Source organism: Bombus fervidus, chromosome 2 (genome assembly GCF_041682495.2).
Source record: "Bombus fervidus isolate BK054 chromosome 2, iyBomFerv1, whole genome shotgun sequence".
Taxonomy (NCBI): domain Eukaryota; kingdom Metazoa; phylum Arthropoda; class Insecta; order Hymenoptera; family Apidae; genus Bombus; species Bombus fervidus.
Window position 1 is genome coordinate 20,873,216 of NC_091518.1, and position 19,412 is coordinate 20,892,627.

The 19,412-nt window shown below is 40.6% G+C and overlaps 2 protein-coding genes across 7 annotated transcripts in view; one reads left to right on the top strand and one right to left on the bottom strand.

Moving 5' to 3' along the window:
• The window catches only part of LOC139996607 (polyisoprenoid diphosphate/phosphate phosphohydrolase PLPP6), a 43,199-nt gene that overhangs the window by 3,391 nt on the left and 20,396 nt on the right, over positions 1 to 19,412 (bottom strand). The window contains exon 1 of one of the 2 annotated variants that reach the window (XM_072021096.1): positions 1,033 to 1,158. The exons of the other annotated variant lie outside the window; for it this stretch is intronic. The gene's annotated coding sequence lies outside the window, so the exon portion shown is untranslated. Of the gene's footprint in view, positions 1 to 1,032; positions 1,159 to 19,412 lie in introns of those variants that run through there. 2 annotated transcript variants of the gene reach the window in all.
• On the top strand, positions 17 to 17,494 carry LOC139996524 (uncharacterized). Of its 5 annotated transcripts, none has more exons than XM_072020884.1 (7): positions 17 to 149; positions 7,075 to 7,383; positions 11,714 to 11,857; positions 12,648 to 12,808; positions 13,868 to 14,155; positions 14,854 to 15,094; positions 16,240 to 17,494. In XM_072020884.1, exons 1-7 carry the CDS (start codon positions 132 to 134, stop codon positions 16,483 to 16,485), a joined length of 1,407 nt encoding a protein of 468 aa, XP_071876985.1. In that variant the 5' UTR covers positions 17 to 131; the 3' UTR covers positions 16,486 to 17,494. The 5 variants fall into 5 exon arrangements, with proteins under 5 accessions (XP_071876985.1, XP_071876997.1, XP_071877007.1 ...); XM_072020896.1 differs by having other exon boundaries at positions 13,868 to 14,149; XM_072020906.1 differs by lacking the exon at positions 17 to 149 and adding an exon at positions 454 to 534.

A 19,412-nucleotide genomic window follows, 5' to 3' on the forward strand; every position in this document is an offset into this window, starting at 1 on the left:
CTTTCCGGTGTAATTAAGAGTACCTATCTTTATAAAATTTCTCGATACACGGTGCACCCTTAAACGAGGATAGCGCTGCAGACGGAATTTCTTTGAAATCAGCTCACATTCGCTGATTGGCGAGCTAGAAGATGGGGCTGGAGGCGCGTGTAAGTACGCATGACCGCGACCTCTCGCCATATTTAATTTTTCCCAAATTTTGCGAGTCGATGTCATAAAGAAAATCAAAAGAACAAAGATCATTCACGCGTGAATGATCAATCGAAGGGACTCGTATACAGTGGCGAGTCGTCCTCGTTGAAGAATTCGAGGACATCGCGATGAAAGGAGCGCGGCGCAGGTCGCGTAACTCGCGTGCATCCAACCCCCGCGGATTTTTCCTCGCCCGCGCGCGATTTTATTCTGCGCATGGAAAGCAATTTTGCCCAATCATAAATAGGGCTATTGTGGGGGGATGGTGTATGCTGCTGGCGCATTTCATACATCCGAGTGTAATGGTAACCAGATAGAGGCGTCGCGCGGGGCTATCGGCCGGTTAGCATCGTAAATACTTACTACTTACTTCCGGTGAAAAATTTCGTCTCCCTTTACCTCGTTCTTTTTTCCCTCGTTCCGTTTCACCCCTATCTTTATCGCACCGTTATTTTTTTTTCTAGTTTCCCATCTGTCTCTGTCTATCCCATGCCAATTTTTTTCTTTCTCTCTCTCTCTCTCTCTCTCTTTCTTTTTCTCTCTCTCTCTCTCTCTCTCTCTCGCTCTCTCCCTCTCGCGCGCGGTACTTTTTTTCTCGCGGCGTGGAAAGCTTACGTATGACGTACTCTGTGCACGGAACGGAAGTAACACGGCGTGATGCACGACACGTCGCACGCGCGCGCGCTCTCTCGTTTTCTCTCTCTCCTATGTGCGTGTATGTGTGCTGCGATAAATCGTGTTTGTGCGTGTAGCGTACACGGCCGAGCGAGTGATCTGTGACGTCAGTGGTCCGATCGGTTGTCACCTGTCAAGTCAAGCTCGTATCCCTCGAAGTCTTACCTCGAAACTTTCTCACTCTCTCTCACGTATCCTTCTCTCGCTCCGACGTAAGCCTTCTTGGCGCTCCTCTCGTCTCCTCTTTTCCACCTACACACGCGCGCTTCCATCCCTAACCGCATCTCTATCTCTTGCCCTCTTACTTTTGCTCTCTCTTTTATCCCGTTGCACTCATACTAACCAGCCTCGTGCCGACCACGCAATCCGATCCATTTCCCTCCCCCTGCTGCCTCCCTCTGCTCCGCGAGTACCAGCATTAACCCCCTCTCTGCTTAACCCTCGCGGTTCCTCCCTCTCGCCCTGTCGTTTCTTCCGTCCACCCACCTTCTCCCCGTATTTGCTCCCCCTCCCCTCCTGCTCTCTCATCACTGTGCCAGCTTCCATCCTTGCCCACCCATTTTCTCTCACTCTTTTCAGTTGGTAGAACCAGTGGCGTAGCCAGCTGCGAGATTTCTCTCTTTGCTGCAAAAGAATCGTTACCATTGGTCGTAAGATACGTCTTGGCAAGACAGCCGATATTAGCCGATATTAGCCGATATTAGCCGATGTGACATTCATTCGTAACCGATATATGTAGAAAAAAGGAGCAGATAATAGCTGTACACGTAAAAGAGAAAAGCTACGCGAGATACTATTCGCGTATCTCGTATCTGTTTATCCGACGATTCGAGGTACATGGTCGTATTCCCTGGTATATTACTACCATAGGTAAAAGAGTCGGCCAAAGGGAATGGAAAACGGAGCACGTACTCGAGCTACACCACTGGTCAGCTGCGTGTATCTATTCGTCCATCTCTTTCGAGCTTCGAAAGTGCTCTCTTACCGCGACCTTCCCTTTCCCCGCTGTCCAGGCTGGTAGCAGCCACCCCCGCGCGCACGTTTCGCCCTTCCTGGTCGCCTCTCTGTCGGGCCGAAAAGCATCGCTTTGAAGCAGCGAGAGCGCGACTGGCACCCACACCGACTCTGCCCCTGCCCTCCCTTCCCACCCACTTGGCGTTGGTCGCCGGGCTTGCCACCCACCGATATACATCCCGCTCGCTCCGCTCGCCGCGACGACCGCAGACACAAAAACAATAACAAATCGATTCGCGAGGGCAATGGGAAGGGGTCAACGAGAGGTAGGACGACGAAGAAGAGAGGCAGGGGGAGGGAGATCGGGGTAGCTCTGTACGTATGTCTCTCTCTATCTCTTTGGCTTCTCCCTTCGTCCCACTCCCGCTCTCTTTCCCTCTCGTTCCCTCCCTCGTCCCTCTTTCTGGATATTGTATAGAGAACGTTATGCTAAAGTATGCATGCACGAGGGTCGGTCCAATGGTCAGGAATCTCGCGAGTTCGTTCTGCGGCAGCACGTATCCGGACGTATTTCTCCGTACCCCGTCCGTGCCTCGTGAGGGAGAGTCCGCGTGCACGTTACACTCGTGTACCGCCGGTACTGCGTAACTTCCGGTCGACCGGTAAACCTCCAAGGATCGGCTGTGCTTCTTCGTACACATAGTAATAGAAAAGCTCGGGGTGAAGCGTGCCCGGGGAATGATTTACCGTAATGACGATCGGCCTGAATCGCGGTAGGCCACCGGACGGGCATCCGTAAGAAGGAATCTTTCATTATGGTTCATTGGTTAATTTTTTGGAAATTTTTCTTTCTACTCGTTGCTCCATGTTCGATATTTCGTATATACACACGTAGCTTCCAGGATCTTCGTTCGTTTCCTTGTCAGTTTAATCAGCTTGTTTGCCCGAGACTCAGCAAATCGTCTTTCCTCGTTCGTTTGGAGAATTGTTTCTTCTTCTTCTTCTTCTTATTATTATTATTATTTTTTTTATTATAGTTATTATTATTATATGTTGTCTCTTCTTTTTTGTTTCTCCTTGTTATTAGTGTAAGATCGCTGTTATGCTAAAAGTTACATTTGCATGATGCGTATTATTTTTATGACACGATCGATATTAGCAATTGACATTAACGTTAGAAACGATGGCGATGTTTTTGATTTTTCATATTAACGATTTTTACTTAGCGTCCCGATGTCTCGATGTTTCTCGCTAGGATTTTGTTCGAGTTTAGTCGCTATTTAACAAAGTTTTATCTTCGAGCTTCTCAATTTGTTTTTCTATTATGTAAATGGTAGCGTAGATCAGGCAAGCTGATCGTAGAAGACTTCTTTTTCTAACTGAAACACAATTTCAGTCGGTCGGTACGCACAGTGTAGATCTACCCGTTCGCAGAAGTTACACCGATTTCCATGACTTAATGTCGCGTTACTCGAGATTGCAGTATCGTACTTTACGTTAGCTTTCCTTCGCCGAGCCAAATATTTTTCCACAAATTCTTTGAATATTTCCGATGAAACACAGCTTTCGACTCGAATTTATTCGCTTAACTCGTCTCGCGTCTTTGTTAAATACTCTAAGCCGCGACAAAGATTTGTTAACAGAAATTATTATTATTATTCTTTACCACGTTTTTCAGTTTATTCGTCGAGATTTTCTTTGCTTTTAAATCCGATCAATTTCACGTGGACCGTCATGGTGCCGTCATTTTACGTTGCGAATTAACGCGCTCGTTTCACGAAATTACGTCGGAAAAGCCTACGATACTATCGCGTTAACTATTCAAGAATCTCGCGTACGATCGTTTCGAATGACAATACAACTTTTTAATTCGGCTGTTTCTCCTCTTTTGTCGCGAAATTCGTATTTATGTCAGTCGTATGACGCGATTCCGGTTGGAAAATTATTCTGGAAACATTATCCGTGAAAAGAAGCGGAAATTCAATAGATGTTAGCTGAATAAAATATTTGTTTGCATTATTACTACTTGATTTATGAGATAATGCGCAGAATACCGCAAATGACGGCGACAAATAATATATTTCCTCGTTTCGCTACGTTCGTTACGTTCGTCGAACCAGCCTGACGTGCGCACGGCGAATCGATAAATTGTTTAACAAATAATCCCATCTCCAAAGGATATTTTCGCGTTATTTCTTTAATTCTCCCTTCCTTCTCGTATTTTCGAAATATCATTCACCCCCATATTACGCGTTCCATGTTTCATTACGTTCGATATCAGCGAGCAATTATTAATTCGAACGTATAAAATCGTCTTGCTGGTATATCCGAGTGCGAGGAAGGAGCCGATCGATCGACTTATTAACAGAGATATTTGTCGCGTTATTTTTACGCGAATTCGCTCGATGGACGAACGACGAGAGGGGATAGACGAAGGACCGACGTAATCAGAAGTCCGCCGGTTGTTTTGGAAATTTTTAAACCGGAACGGTCATTAAAATGATTACTGTTTGCCCTGCACGGTTTCCGCGTAGCGACGAACGCGTGCACCAACTTTCGCGAATAATGAGTTTTGAACTCGTCCATCGCCGGATCTATTTATTAAACATTACAAAATGCGCTGCAATTAAGTGGCGCGCTTCAGGCTACCCCATTGAAACTCCTATGCTCGAGTTCGTTCCGTTTACTTTTTCTTCTCTTTTCCTCCGTCGTTCTTTTCTTTTTTTTTTTTTTTTCAAACATTTTCAGATAAAAATTAAAGACGGACTAAATAGTAAGTTAAACATCGCGCGATAAACAATTCCGCTTGACGATTAATCGTAAACGAAATGAAAGCGATGTATAGCAACGGTTTCAAACCGACAGAATCTTCCGTTTTCGTTTGGTAATTTTTCATATTTTTTTTTCAGCAGAATTTTCACGTTGCGCACGGACGAACGCAATTTCATCTTTAACTTTGATCCTTGTCCCGTTTCACAGGCGAATTCTGAAATTGCAAGCGTTTCCGCGTATCTCATTACGAAAATCTATCGTAATTCCCACACCCCGCTTTGTCCCGATCCGTTCAAAAGCTCGTTCCCTCCGCGGATGAATATTATCTTCGTTAATTTATTAAGTATCACGTCGAAGGTACGACACGCGAAAGCAAACGTATTAATATGCGCGCGATAATTACGATATCATTGTGCGTAGCTTCGAGTTGCTCCCATCGACTATCAGTATCTTCCTCCGTTGTCTCTCTATTTCTCTCCCCGTTTGCTTTCGATCTTCCCACGGTTCTCTCGTACTTGTCTTTCGCGAATTTCTTACGTTATGATCGCGCTGGATTTTGTCATTAGGTGGAATTGGCAAAGACCGCAATCACTTAGTCGCCAACGCAATACATCGGATCGATCGAACGTGCGCATCAGCCGGCGAAATTATTCGCGTAACTCGTTTCCAAAAATCTTTTACGAGTTTGCTGTGTCTATACGTAGCACGAAAGTTTTTCAAATTTCTCTTGCGCGATAACGTTTCAGACGAGTCTAAAATCTTACGTAGCAGCTGTAGGATATTTGCTACGTTTCAATTAATCGATTCCATCCATTGCGTTAACGAATCTCGACGTTCAACGGGACTATCTTTCGCGTTTATTGTATATCTTTAAGGTGGCATTCACAATGCGTACTATACATTTTTTGTTACTAAATATACGTTCACAATAAATATCTTCCGCGAAGGTTTCCGGATTTGCTTCGAGGGCCAACGATGTAACGTCGTGTCTTGTTAGAGAAAAGATGAAATTTCAAAACGTTTCACGCGGTACGTAGAACGCGTACATGTAAAATGTTCCACTCGTAAGCAGTCGAGTACTTTCAATGTAAATTCCTATTAGTACGCGAGCCTCTCGGAAGCTAAATCGATCAACTCCATCTTCTACCTCAATCTCTCACCTGCGTAAGCGCGCGATTAATATTCGATTCTCAGAAAACAAATTACTTGCGTCCGTGAGTTCGATGAGTCCGTTACGAGAAGACAAACGATAGAAAATTTCGAGACAAATTTCAAAAATGCCCTTTGCTGTGGCATCGCTTTCCTCTGCTTTTCGATTTCTAATCACCGCGATTTATACATCGAGAAATTTATAGGGTCGATCGTTCCGAAGAGTTCAAATAAATTTCTCCATTCTCTGCTGTTTAAAAGCTTCTCGTAGTCTCTCAAACGATGCCTAAACGATCCAGCCATCGCGAGACTTTATATTTTATTAAAGAACGTTCTATTTCGGGTAATGTCATCTATCGTTTAGCCGTCTCTGATTTCGAGTAGCGAGAACGTTGCATAGACAGGAGCGTAGGTAGTGGGAAGCAAACAAAAATGAATATCGTCTTTTCCATTATCCGTGTCTATTTCAAGTTCCCCTTAATCAACTATCGGCGGAAGTTTCAAAATAGTCTATCCACCGCGATCGAATCAACCGATTCGTGGTGTTATTTCAAATCTTTTGTATCTCGATTTGGTACCGCGATACCGAAGGGGTTGCGGGGCAAAAGTAGGATACCGTGGCCAAGTGTTCGTTGATCTGGTTAACAAGTACACTGCGATACGGGGCGTACAAAGCGGTTCGCGAAAGTATCGGAATACTTTTACAAGCTTCTTGCGCGTGTATCGCGTAAAAGATTTTGGAAGCTCGTTAGCTCGGTAACGAGACGCGACGATCGGGATTACGTTTCGATGAATCAAATTTCATAGAAATTTAGAAACACACGCGGAAGAGATATTTATAAAAGCACGCTATAGAAAGATATTTATTGGGAATACACGCTTCGCAAGAATAGCGCAAATACCACGATGTTTAGTTTAGTTCTCTATTTGCCGTATCGATGAGCCACGTTGATTAGCGAGTCTATCTTTAGCGTTAGTTACACGTTTAATTAAGACCGCAGTTTTTGTGCTACGTCTTCGCCAAGTGTACGTTTGCAACAATCGTCTTGCGACTTTTACCTACGTTCCTCGATTTCTTCCGATGTTTTATTATCACAGTCGCGATCTTCGTGAACCAACGTCGTCCAATGAAAATATTCGTATAACATACATCGATAAATAGATTTCTGTGACGAATGTTCGAATGCTTTCGCGAGTCCGCTGTGCCTTCGCCACGTAACGTCGAAGACAATGGTCGAGGATCACAGGATCTATTCGTCTCGTGGCGATAAATACCAAGGTCCTGGAGAAATCGATCGCACCGATTAACGCGTTAATAATCGGTGCTTGCAGATGGAATATGGGATCTGGAGTTTTCACGCCGCGGGTGAACTTTGGGGTGACCCGCGTCTCGCCCGAAGGCACCCGATTCTACCATCAAGCGCCACACAGTTGCTGCCGAGGGCCGCGTTCGCCCTGAGCGGACTCCACCGACCGGACATGGTGCCGTTACCGTTGACTTCCGCCGGGCCGCCGTACGGACCTATGGAATTGGTGACGAAAAGGGACGGTGAACGAGATGCGGAGGAGAACGAGGAGAAGGAAGAGAAACAGGACGACGACGAAGGGAACATCGATCGAGCCGACGAAAACGATAATCAGGTATAATTTAGGATTATAATTTTCTTTTTTTATTTAATAGACTTTTTAAAATCAATTCTCATTGAGATTAAGTAAATTATTTTGACGTGGTACTGTAACTTGGATTATAACAGTTTATAGTATGTTTGATTCTAGCTGAATCAGGTATAATTTAGGATTATAATTTTCTCTTTTTATTTAGTAGGCTTTTTATAATCAATTCTCATTGAGAATTACAAGTAAATTATTTTGGCGTGGTACTGTAGCTTGGATTATAAGAGTTTATAGTATGTTTGATTCTAGTTGAATCAGGTATAATTTAGGATTATAATTTTCTTTTTTTATTTAGTAGACTTTTTAAAATCAATTCTCATTGAGATTAAGTAAATTATTTGGACGTGGTACTGTAACTTGGATTATAAGAGTTTATAGTATGTTTGATTCTAGCTGAATCAGGTATAATTTAGGATTATAATTTTCTCTTTTTATTTAGTAGGCTTTTTATAATCAATTCTCATTGAGAATTACAAGTAAATTATTTTGGCGTGGTACTGTAACTTGGATTATAACAGTTTATAGTATGTTTGATTCTAGCTGAATCAGGTATAATTTAGGATTATAATTTTCTCTTTTTATTTAATAGACTTTTTACAATCAATTCTCATTGAGATTAAGTAAATTATTTTGGCGTGGTACTGTAACTTTGATTATAACAGTTTATATTATGTTTGATTCTAGCTGAATCAGGTATAATTTAGGATTATAATTTTCTTTTTTTATTTAATAGACTTTTTATAATCAATTCTCATTGAGAATTATAAGTAAATTATTTTGGCGTGGTACTGTAACTTGGATTATAAGAGTTTATAGTATGTTTGATTCTAGCTGAATCAGGTATAATTTAGGATTATAATTTTCTTTTTTTATTTAGTAGACTTTTTAAAATCAATTCTCATTGAGATTAAGTAAATTATTTTGATGTGGTACTGTAACTTTGATTATAACAGTTTATAGTATTTTTGATTCTAGTTGAATCAGGTATACTTTAGGATTATAATTTTCTCTTTTTATTTAGTAGGCTTTTTATAATCAATTCTCATTGAGAATTACAAATAAATTATTTTGGCGTGGTACTGTAACTTGGATTATAAGAGTTTATAGTATGTTTGATTCTAGTTGAATCAGGTATAATTTAGGATTATAATTTTCTTTTTTTATTCAGTAGACTTTTTGAAATCAATTCTCATTGAGAATTACAAGTAAATTATTTTGGCGTGGTACTGTAACTTGGATTATAAGAATTTATAGTATGTTTGATTCTAGTTGAATCTAAAGGATAATGTCTTTTTAGTCTGCGGATCTGATCCGTCGTGTCAAGTAATTAATGAGGGTAACTAATGAGTTTTGGTGGTTGTTAACTCTTGCATCATATCTGTTATTCAATTTGGATATTTCTTCTTTGACTGTGGGTATCTTAAATCGCGATTGGTAACATACCAAGGTGCATCTATTAAAGATCTTAGAGTAGGATTATAATTTAACATTTGTATTTCTTCGAGTTGATTTCTTCGAAAGTTCGGTAGGTTCGAAACGATGGAATTTGTAATACCGTAGAATCTTATACCACAATTAGTTTATTTACAATAAATGGATTAAGCAGACGTCGATTAAACAGGAAACGATGGTTGTTTAACGCAAACTAATCACGATAACGTATTATAATTAAGACAACTAGATAGTTAATTTGCAACTCTCTTCATCACGGACCCAACGCTCTCTCGACAACGCTGGTGTCACGCAGGAGACCCAAGAAATCACGAAACCGATCTCTTCGCGTCGCAGTTCGAACGTTTCACGAATAAGGCGAAGAAATTGAACTTTGTATACGATAATAGAATTTATTATTCAAATCCAACAGTGTGACGGTTCCAAGTGTTCCAACAGAATGATTCAAAGTGTTGCAAGAGACTGGGGCGAGCGCTTATTTTGAAGGGTTTTTATACCGAGGTTTTAGTCTCTCTGGAGGGGTTGTCAGGTGGTGTACGTCAGAGACGCCTATTCCGTTACTATTTGGTCGTTGTTTCGATGGCTGTGGCACGCAGGATGTTTAGCCTATCCTAATTACTGTTTCCGAGCGGATGGCCTTCTTGAGCGTGTGACACTGGCAATACTCTCTCGACAACGCAATTCACACTCTCTGGCTTCTCTACTCACACTGACTGTTAATTCGTTTTTGTCCCTCTGCAACCCTTTGTCTTCTGTCTTAGCCTCGTGTCTTTTGTCTTAGCCTCGCCACGCACATGTTCCACAACCCCTTGTTTATAACTCGCCCGACACCCCCCAGGCTCCTCGTCCACGATGCTACAATACTATAAACAGGTATTGGTATAGGTGACGGCGAAGTTTCTATTTTGTTGTTTTACTTTTATTCCATCGTTGTATCTTATACCATAGCTGTATTTGTTTAACGATAATCGATGGATTATATTTTGTTGAAATTTGATTGTACGGTAGATACGAGGCTTTGAAATCTCAAGTAACGTTCAGAATAATATGAGCTGATTGGTGAAGGTGTCCACGAGAAATACTCTTGATGTTCAACAAAGAAGGTTTGTTAAACTATTAAAGATTGACAGTCAACAATTTACGATCAGCAATTAACGATTAACGATTAACTATCAACGATCAGCAATCAAGAGTTAATAATCACGTATCTCGAATCGCGTTTGCTTCTCTATGACGCTAAACCTTTCGCACTTCGCAGCTCGGGGCAGAATGAATCTTTTGTTCGAAACCAAACGGATTCTTTTCTCTGTTGCCCCTTGATATCCCCAATATGCACGCGTTTATTAGTTGCCACATTTGCATTCTTCCAAATATTCGGCGAAAGAACCGTAGGGATATCGATGGTACATCAGGCCTTACGCTTCGAAGGTACAGCGTGTCGCGTAATTTTAACTGCCTTTATTGGTAACGCGGTTAAGTTTTCCGTACAAAAAGATTACAAGAACTGTCGCAGACCCGTCTCGTACCATCAAGGAGGAAAGCTCGGTGTGGGTGTGCCCTTTTGAACTAAGAACGCGGATTCGTCGTTCACGCTTTTCGGTAGAAAAGCGAGGGTAACGATCCGCGATGCCCTTTGGTTGATAAACGAAACTACGAAGACGAAGAAAATCAGACGTGGCTCATGGGCATCCTTGTTCATGGGAAAAGCCTGCCATTTCGCTAGGCACCCGCTTTCTCCGTAATTGGTAAGAGCGCGCAGAAACATAAGGACCATCCGTAAACCGAAAATACTTATATGAATAGGGATGAAACTAAACAGATTCGGTTTATGGTATTTCCTTAGGTTTGTTGCGGGTCAGTGTAACGATGTGTAGGTCTTGGCGGCCAGACCGCGAGGAACCTCGCAAGGACCATCGGCATCTGGCGTAACACGTGGCAAGCAGAACTCGATCCGTGACAAGCGCTTCGTGTCGCGAAGCCGTTGGAAAGTTGCGTGGTCGAGTGCCGCCACAAATAGATAGAATTTGCAATATGGTAAATAGATAGGAAAGATTTGCGTTATCAGATAGGTAGGTAAATGGCGAAGATTTATATTTCTTCTTTGAAATTTGCACGCAACGTATGACGTCCGCGCGGTTGGGAACCATAGTTGCGTATAATTGCGAATATTATAGACAGGTAAATAGCGGAAAAGTACGTTCACGTGTGGATATAATATCCGATGGAATTTTTCTATCCTCTCGACGTATTGCGAGTTTATAGAATACCCTAAGACATATTTCGGGTGAACGATTCGTAACGTTTTAGAATTAGGAATATTATTAGGTACGTAGGTAAGCAAAGGAAAGAGCGATATAATCTAATTCTGCTCTCTATTCTGTTCCAAAGCTTCAAATTAGATTCGACGTCGGCCATTAATTTTGCCATTAAATTTGCAGAGAGGACCTATTAGCGGTTCGGATACTTGAAATACACCGCGAACAAAAGATTCCAATTTCTCTTCGGACAATCTATGTTTTTCCTTTGAGAAATGAAATCTTGTCCCTTCGTTGTGTATTTTCGGTAAGCATCCTCTCGTGTAATTTCATTTTCCTTCGAAACACGTTCCAATTTTCGCGAACATTGCAATTACCGTTATCAGGAGTACTAAGACTTCTCGGTATTTTGTTATTCCGAACGCTAAGACTTCCCGTTACTCCGTAGCCGTTGATTAAGCTACTCGGATCGTTAGCATAAAATCAGAAAACTTTGCAGAGGTGCAGCCAAAGTTTGAGCTCGAAACACGCGGCTGTTGTTTCGTTTCTAAATAACGCCAAATACATAAAGATTCTGTTTGATCCTGTAGACTACCGTACCGAAAGAGAATGACGACAACGAAGACGCTGGGGACGAAAGCGACACCGGAAGTACGAACAGCTCGCATCGTTCGGCCAACAATAATTTATCCACGAAGCTGCTCGATCCCATGTCCTATCTGACTTTCGACAAGGTTTGTCTAATTAAAAATATGTATTTAAAAAATACTACCTACAAGCTACCCTTTTTAATTTAATCAAATTCGAATTAAACGTCGGTCGGGTTACTTACATTTACAATATTTCCTATATTATATATTTTATGCTTTACATGTATATTTTACATCAGACATAGTCTCTGATATTTTACGTGTACGTATATGTGTACATTAGTCGCGTTCTGTATTTTATAGCATCGACATCGTCGATGATGTTGCACGCATAAAACACAAGATACGAGTTAAAGTATTTCAGAACGGAGTAAATGAAATTCTTGTAGATCGTTTGTGATCCAATGCAACCGATTCGCTGTTGGTACCCGATTAATATCCTACGCGTTAATACAGTGGAAATGTACGTAAGAGAAAAGCGTGTCCGTGGAAAAACCTGTAGCTCGTAGACGCAGAGAACACTGAACGTTTGCTCAAAAGCAAAGAAATAATTAATCAACGTCTATCGATACTTGTATTTCTCTCTGTGGAAGTCTATGTGACACCATCTTCTAGCGTTATCGATAAATTATTTAGTTTTTCATCGTTGCTACTACGCTACAGCACCCTCGTTCGCGCGTAAAACATTTGCCAACGAGAAGATCAAAGCTTCTCGATCCTGTATATCTCGCAGTGTTTCCTACAACCACTCTTCTCTCGTTGTTCGAATCGTCATCCAAAGCATTACGTTGTTACGTTACAACGTTATTACATACGTTTAGCGAGTGGTTACGTGACTGAACAAAAGTAAAGGAGAGATTTGCTTTCGTAACAGGATGGAACGGTTACACCGGTTCTTAATGGCTGGGTCCTCGGCGCTTATACCGCCATGCTTGGAAGACTTTCAGCAGCGACCGCGGCTCTCGAAGCTACAGAAATCCCCAACATTCCGTCTGACAGCGACTCCGAGAGCGAGCATTCGTCTTACACCGAGAAGTATGCGTTCTTTTGCTTATCAGCCGCTTTTGTCAAACTCCAGCTCGTCTTACGCTTTACACCGTAACGCGCTTAACTCGTCTCGCCTAATGCGAGTCGAGCATTTAAATTCTTCCCTGCTACGGTTCAGGTCGGATAAGACGATGCAAGAGAGACCTGGATACGAAATTACATATATATATATATGTATTGTATATATGTAGGTATGTACGCGCAAAGAGATGTTTGAGCGCAAGGTTTTTATTTAACACGCCATGGAATCGATAAAACGAGACCAATGAATCTGTCCAGTCGGAGGGCGAATCTTCCTCCCTGTTCAACAATGCGAGCGCGTTTCTGATATTTCAAAAATTCAAAGATAAATGGCGTCGTAAATCAACAGCTTTGAAGGATATTGACCAGCGTTGAGTTACGACCGATCCGTGAACAACGATTACGAAATTTAAAAAATAAAAAGAAAGAAAGAAGAAAAAAAAAAGAATCTTTTTAATTCCGTAGTGCTCCTCGGGTGGGGCAGCCTTGTTTTTTTCACCAGTTTCCTGTACCGTGATTTATTCCTTTCTTTGCTTTCTCTCGTTGAAATAGCAAACTTAATCGAAGAATTTCACGTGCAAGTTTAAAAAGAAAGTTGCACCGATCGTTAGAAATTCTATGGAGTCTTTGGAAGAAACGAATAATTTCTTTGAATTTCCTTTCGACGCTAACTTTATCAATTTCATCTTCAAATACTTTATTCCGTGTACCGTTTCTGTCTCGGCGTAGCTCTGGCTCTTACCGTCGTTATCTTTGCCATTTAATATAATTTATTGATATCAAATTAATAGTGCGATTAATATTGCGAATATTTTCTGCAAATTCGAATCATTACGAAGAAATTTTACTTTGGATATTTTATATATTTCTGCGCGTTACGTTGTATCCCGTATATTTCCGTAGCTACGTAAAAATCCGCATTCTGATAATTATATCGAGTCTACTTTCCCGTTACCTTGTTACTGCTTTATTATTTTACACTCACCCTATTATTCGAAGGAATTGAAATTCACGATGGGCTTTCAGATCTCGAGGCAGCAGTCCGAACGTAAGCAACGCGCATCGCGGTTATTCCTGTGGTTCGTGCGACGTGGTCGCGCCAACGAGGCCAGCTCTGCGAAAGCATATCGTCGATTGTCATCCACCGGTACCCAGCGCGGAAACTGGAGAAACGAAAAGTTGTCCGTCCTCGGGCTGTGACTTCACCACGAACAGCAGATGTGAGATGGAGACTCATGTAGCTGCACACGTGGCACAGGGTATGACGCCCACAGGGAAGAAGCGTACTCTGGCTTTGCAACGCGTCAGGTATAGGTACTTAGCGCTTGCTTCCTTTATTCTACTTATATCTCGTTGTTCTTCCTATTGTTCAAAGTAATTAGAGAATCAAATTCGATTCAAAGTAATTGGGATCTGTAGGATGTTATACGAGAGGACGATATTATTGGCCACGTTAAATGTTTAAATACGATATTACGAGTCGACGCTACGCACTTTCAGAAATGAGAAATTCTCTAATTATTTCGGACAATACGTCGATTTAAACCATCCATTCTGCGTAACTCTGTGACACTTTTAATTCATGCCCGATACATCTCAATTTCTGTAAGCAAAATATTTGTCACGTTACATAATTCTTACAAGTATCCGTGTAATTGTATCACAGAAGTACTACATCTAATTAAATTACGAAGGTTTCATAGAACCCGTCGATGTCTATTCGACTACGGCACAAGATATAAATGATTCTGTATAATATCGTTTCCTCTGTATCGCGAAGCTTCTCTATCGTTAAGGTGAATTGTGCAATTTTATTTTTAATATTTACAAAAATTCAGTTGAAGAATAAAGTTGAAGCTCTTCGTGTATGTACATATATATATATATATGAAAAGGTCGAGTATAGAATTGAAACGAAATTTATTGAAAAGACACCGTGTAATTTGTTAGCGTTTAACTTATCTTTCAGACGAGCCAAGTAGTTCCGACTTATTGTACCTTTGAATGCGCAGATATGAAAGGGAGGAGTATCGGTGCTCGTTATGCTCGTACGCGTGCACCATCGAGAAAGCGTTCCAGAGGCATTTGAGGGCACACGCGAAAGGCACGGCGCCGGAAACGAGGGTGAGCTGCGCTGTGTGCGGCGCGGACAGATCGTCGGAAGTAGATCTGAGCAGACACATGAGAAGGCATCGCGACGACCGATACTTTTGCTGCGACATTTGCATCTTTCGCACGGTACAGTTAAAAAAGGTAATATTTTCCCTCGGCACAAAAGAAAACTTCGTTATTGGGAACGTCGACGCGCATAGAATTCTAAAGCGGCGACACAACGACAAGCGTAATCAATGAACTTGGATTGTTTGGAATTCTGGTTGAGTGAAAAGCTCGTATAATCCCTGGACGACCGTAAATTCTACGATACGCGTGCTGGTCTTTTGAATTTCGTAGAACGCTCGGGATACGCTCTACTTTCACCTGTAAATCAAGAGTTTCGTTCTATGTAAATACGTATATCGTACGAATTCTACGTATGACTTTTTCCAACGACTTTTCACTGATCCATGAATACATTTAAGACCGACGTACATATACAGTTATATCATAGTAACGAAAAGCTTCGATGAATAAGACACGTTGATGTCGAATTCAAGACGTCGATCTATTATTGCCACGGCGATGTAAAATGTAACCGATGAGATCGTGTTGCATAATAGAATCGTAATTCTCGGCTGCAGCACGCTTTTACACGTAATATTCGATACATATTAATATCGAGAAAAATGTACTGTATTAATTGTAGCTCGTTATAATTTCGCGCGTAAAGTTGTTTATCATACGTCGACACGATTTACATATTCGTATAAAGTTTCAAAGAGAATCGCTCTACGATGTTAATTATTTGTTCGTAAATTAGAGTACATTATACTTTTATTAATATGTATAAGTCATTTATGAGAAGATAAAGCACGATCATCATCCATTGACACGGATCACCTTGTTTTAGAATATATTTCACATATATACTTCGAATTATTCGTTATTTCATAAAGATTATTTCCATATACGTTGACTACAAAAATTACTAGCATTTGCATACTAATTAATTAGACGAGACATTTTCTTAAATATACGTATATCGATTTATTAACAGAACGTATTATGAAATATGTAGTATGAAAATGAAATTTTAAGTCTGATTAAAAAGAAACGATGCTTCATTGAAAAATAAGGATATATGCAAATACTTCCTACGGTAAATACACCAAATATGATCTTAATTTGTCCTCCCTCTTGTTACTTGTTCCTATAATCGTTCGTGCGCCTACTCGGCTTCGTTTATCTCGTCTATTCTCTATTTGTAAACTCGAGAACAATGATGTTCTATGTTTGATCAGCTCATCCAACACCGACGAATGCACACGGGCGAGAAACCACACCTTTGTCCACACTGCGCGTACCGAAGTGCACGCCGTGACAATCTGCGTAGCCACGTTAGACGAGTGCACAAGAAGGAGAATTTATATTGCGACACGTTCAGTCCACGCGGTATGCTGTTGACGCCCACTGTCATCGGAAGGGACAGTCCTCTGGTACAGAGTCCGGAATCCTCGCCGTCGTCCAACTCGGAATCCACGAACTAGCGAAGCAACAGGCGGCAGGAAGCTTGAAGAGGAAGGTGGAAGTCGTGGCCGGGGATCGAGCGGTTCGTCGTTGTTTTACACGTCCTAACTTTGTCAATACTGCGACTTATAGATTTTAGAATCGCGGAGGAGATTTTACATTGGCAACGAAGATCGTGTGTCATCGCTGTACGAGCTGCTTGGAAAATCGACATGTTTGATCGTTTTGAAGATGTAAAATTATTAGGATCGATACTATCTTAAAAGTATATAAAAGGAGAATAGATAGCCTTGGAATGTATAATTTAACGAAATTGAACGATCGGCAAAGCGTGGAATTGATTTAGATTTATTTTTGAAATTTAGTTAAATTTAGGTGAAAGTGAACGATAGAGGAAATCGCGCGTACAAGGAGCTTTAAATTGCCGGTAATATTTGCAACGCGAGATTATGGATTTCAAGCGAGACTAGCGACGGTGAAAATAGTCAGAAGTTGTAACGGTAGTTTTGAAAGGATTGCAACTCGGTTTTTAGCTCGATTATACGAATTATACGCCTACGATCCTAATAATAGACTACGATATCAAGTATACGAATAATAATAAAAAGAAGGAACCAAGGAGAGTACGTGCAACTTCTGGCTAATCACGATCGACCTTGCCCTTAGTACGTAGGAATTATGTAGAGAATTGCATGCGAACGTCGATAATTCAATCTAGTCTTTGAATTCTAACGTGATCTTATTATTAGCCGATTTAATTATCAAAGTCTGTTCGTTGATCAGAACGTTGATGAACGAAACTAAAGCTGCGCAATGGTGCTAGAGTCGTAGACTGGATTATAGAGGAAGACTGAAGTAGATGCTTTCACGGTGTGACATTCGTCCTGTGTTTCCCTTTACGCCGTGATTTAAATGTACTTGAATCAGCGATTATTAAGACTGCTGTCCTGATGGCCAAGAGATTCTCATATTACAGATCGATACGTCTTACGATTAATTAACGATTAAACGATCCTCGGTAAAATTCAAGAAGAAAGAAACGCGTAAATTTAGCGAAAACCAATTTTATATGTAATTGGATGAATTTCATGCGAAGATCGTAGGTGAGGCAAGCGTGCTTTTGTTGATTTTCTAATTCTCGTGTCATTTTATGATTCTTCATATTTATGTCGAACGGAAGAATTTAATGTGCCATAGTTGAGAATGAAAACGACCGGTTAGGTTCAAAGATGTAAGTTTTTTTAAAACGAATTAACAAGTCGGTAAAGTTTTATAAAAGATATCGAGACAAACGATATTTTAACATTATGATATAGAAACATTTCGAAGAGGATGGAAACCGACTTCTTCTTAAAACTGTTCTCTCGCAAAGAGTAGGAAATGCTACTTATCGTCTTGCTCACCTATAGTCCTCGTACTCGAAGGACTATACGTCCTCGCGTAATTCATCGAATTAAATTTGTTTAATTAATTAAACGTATCGATAACACTTATTTACGTAATACGAAATCTCTGGTCTCTAGGAAAGGTGCTATTTTGCAAAGATAATTTTACCGTCGCGTCCTTCCATGTTTAAGCTTCAACTATAATTATAATTGTCCAGCCGTCGAATCACGATCGTTGACGGTATCATCGACAATGATATACATTGTTATCCTTATTATTACATATTATTACACATGCTATTATTACTGTTTAGCATAACTCGAACGCGGTACTATTCTTACGGGGTAATGGAGATCGCAACGATACGTTACTATGTAATAGCGTGTATACGGTGTGTTCGTTAATCGAGGAAAGAGCAGTCCGTGGTAAATTTTATCGAATTTTTCATATAGATAACGATAAGTGACGCGAAAGTCTTCTGTTGGCGGTCGATGATATAATATACGTTCGCTTTAAATAACTTAGGTAAAAAGAGAAAAAAGCAAAAAACGAAGAAAAAATGTGACAACAGCGTTGTTTAACTTTTTCTCGCGTGTTAGATAAAAGAAAAAAAAAAAAAAATAGCTAAGGAATCGTACAAGTGTGTGCATCGAGCACAGAGTGCAGGACTTTCCAACGAAACTACAATACGCAAGCAAACTTCTTATGTGTCTCAAGTATAACTCTTAAGTCGAAAGCTATAGTAGTTCCAAATGCAAACTATTAAACGATTGTCGTCTGTAATAAGCAAATTCACCGACGTTCTCCCGAGAGAGAACATCGGTTTTACTCTGTCCTCACTTGACGCCTATGGAAATTATTATTAAAATATCGCAAATTTTTTCTCTCTTTAGGATCGAAGACCGTCCCCGAAAAGAAACGATTCGATTTGTCTGTCGTGCATTTTCTGCGAGAAAAAAAAAAAAGAAAAAAAAGAAAAGCAGAGAAAAGGGGGAGGCGATAAGGCGAAGCCCAATATACATATAACATAAATGTGTGTCAATTTTTAATGTATCATAACTACGTTCTAGTCGATAACGGTTTTTATGGGGGGGAAGATAACAAGGCACGGGAAGAGGATCTATGCTCCTCGATGCGCAACGTTATGGCTGCGATTAGTACGCTACATTTTTTCTCGTCCGAGACGGCCATATTTTGCGTTTCGCAAAATAAGAAAAGAATGAATAAGAAGCGACTGAATTACGGCGGAGAAAAATTATTACGATCGATCGAATCGATAAAGGGAACGAGCATCCGATGATTTCCACTGTCAGAATTTTAAGTCGTCGATAAGCTCGAAGGAAATTATTTGTACGAACCACTTTTCCAACCAACGAAGTTGTATTTTGAAAGTTGCTTGTATCGTTGCTTAAAATAATTAGTAATAAAGAATTCGCATTACGTAGTTCGGAATTATCTTAAACGTGCAAATCAAAGATTTCTTCGGTCGTTTTTTAGCTACGACTTTCAATTCTCTGACTATAATGAGATATTTGAATAATTTATACATATGACAAATTAT

Bases quoted from the DNA above. Each gene is read 5' to 3' on its own strand.
- LOC139996524 (XM_072020884.1), top strand. The intron at 11,858-12,647 runs GTTTGTCTAATT...CTTTCGTAACAG, and splicing joins CCTATCTGACTTTCGACAAG to GATGGAACGGTTACACCGGT. The intron at 15,095-16,239 runs GTAATATTTTCC...ATGTTTGATCAG, and splicing joins GCACGGTACAGTTAAAAAAG to CTCATCCAACACCGACGAAT.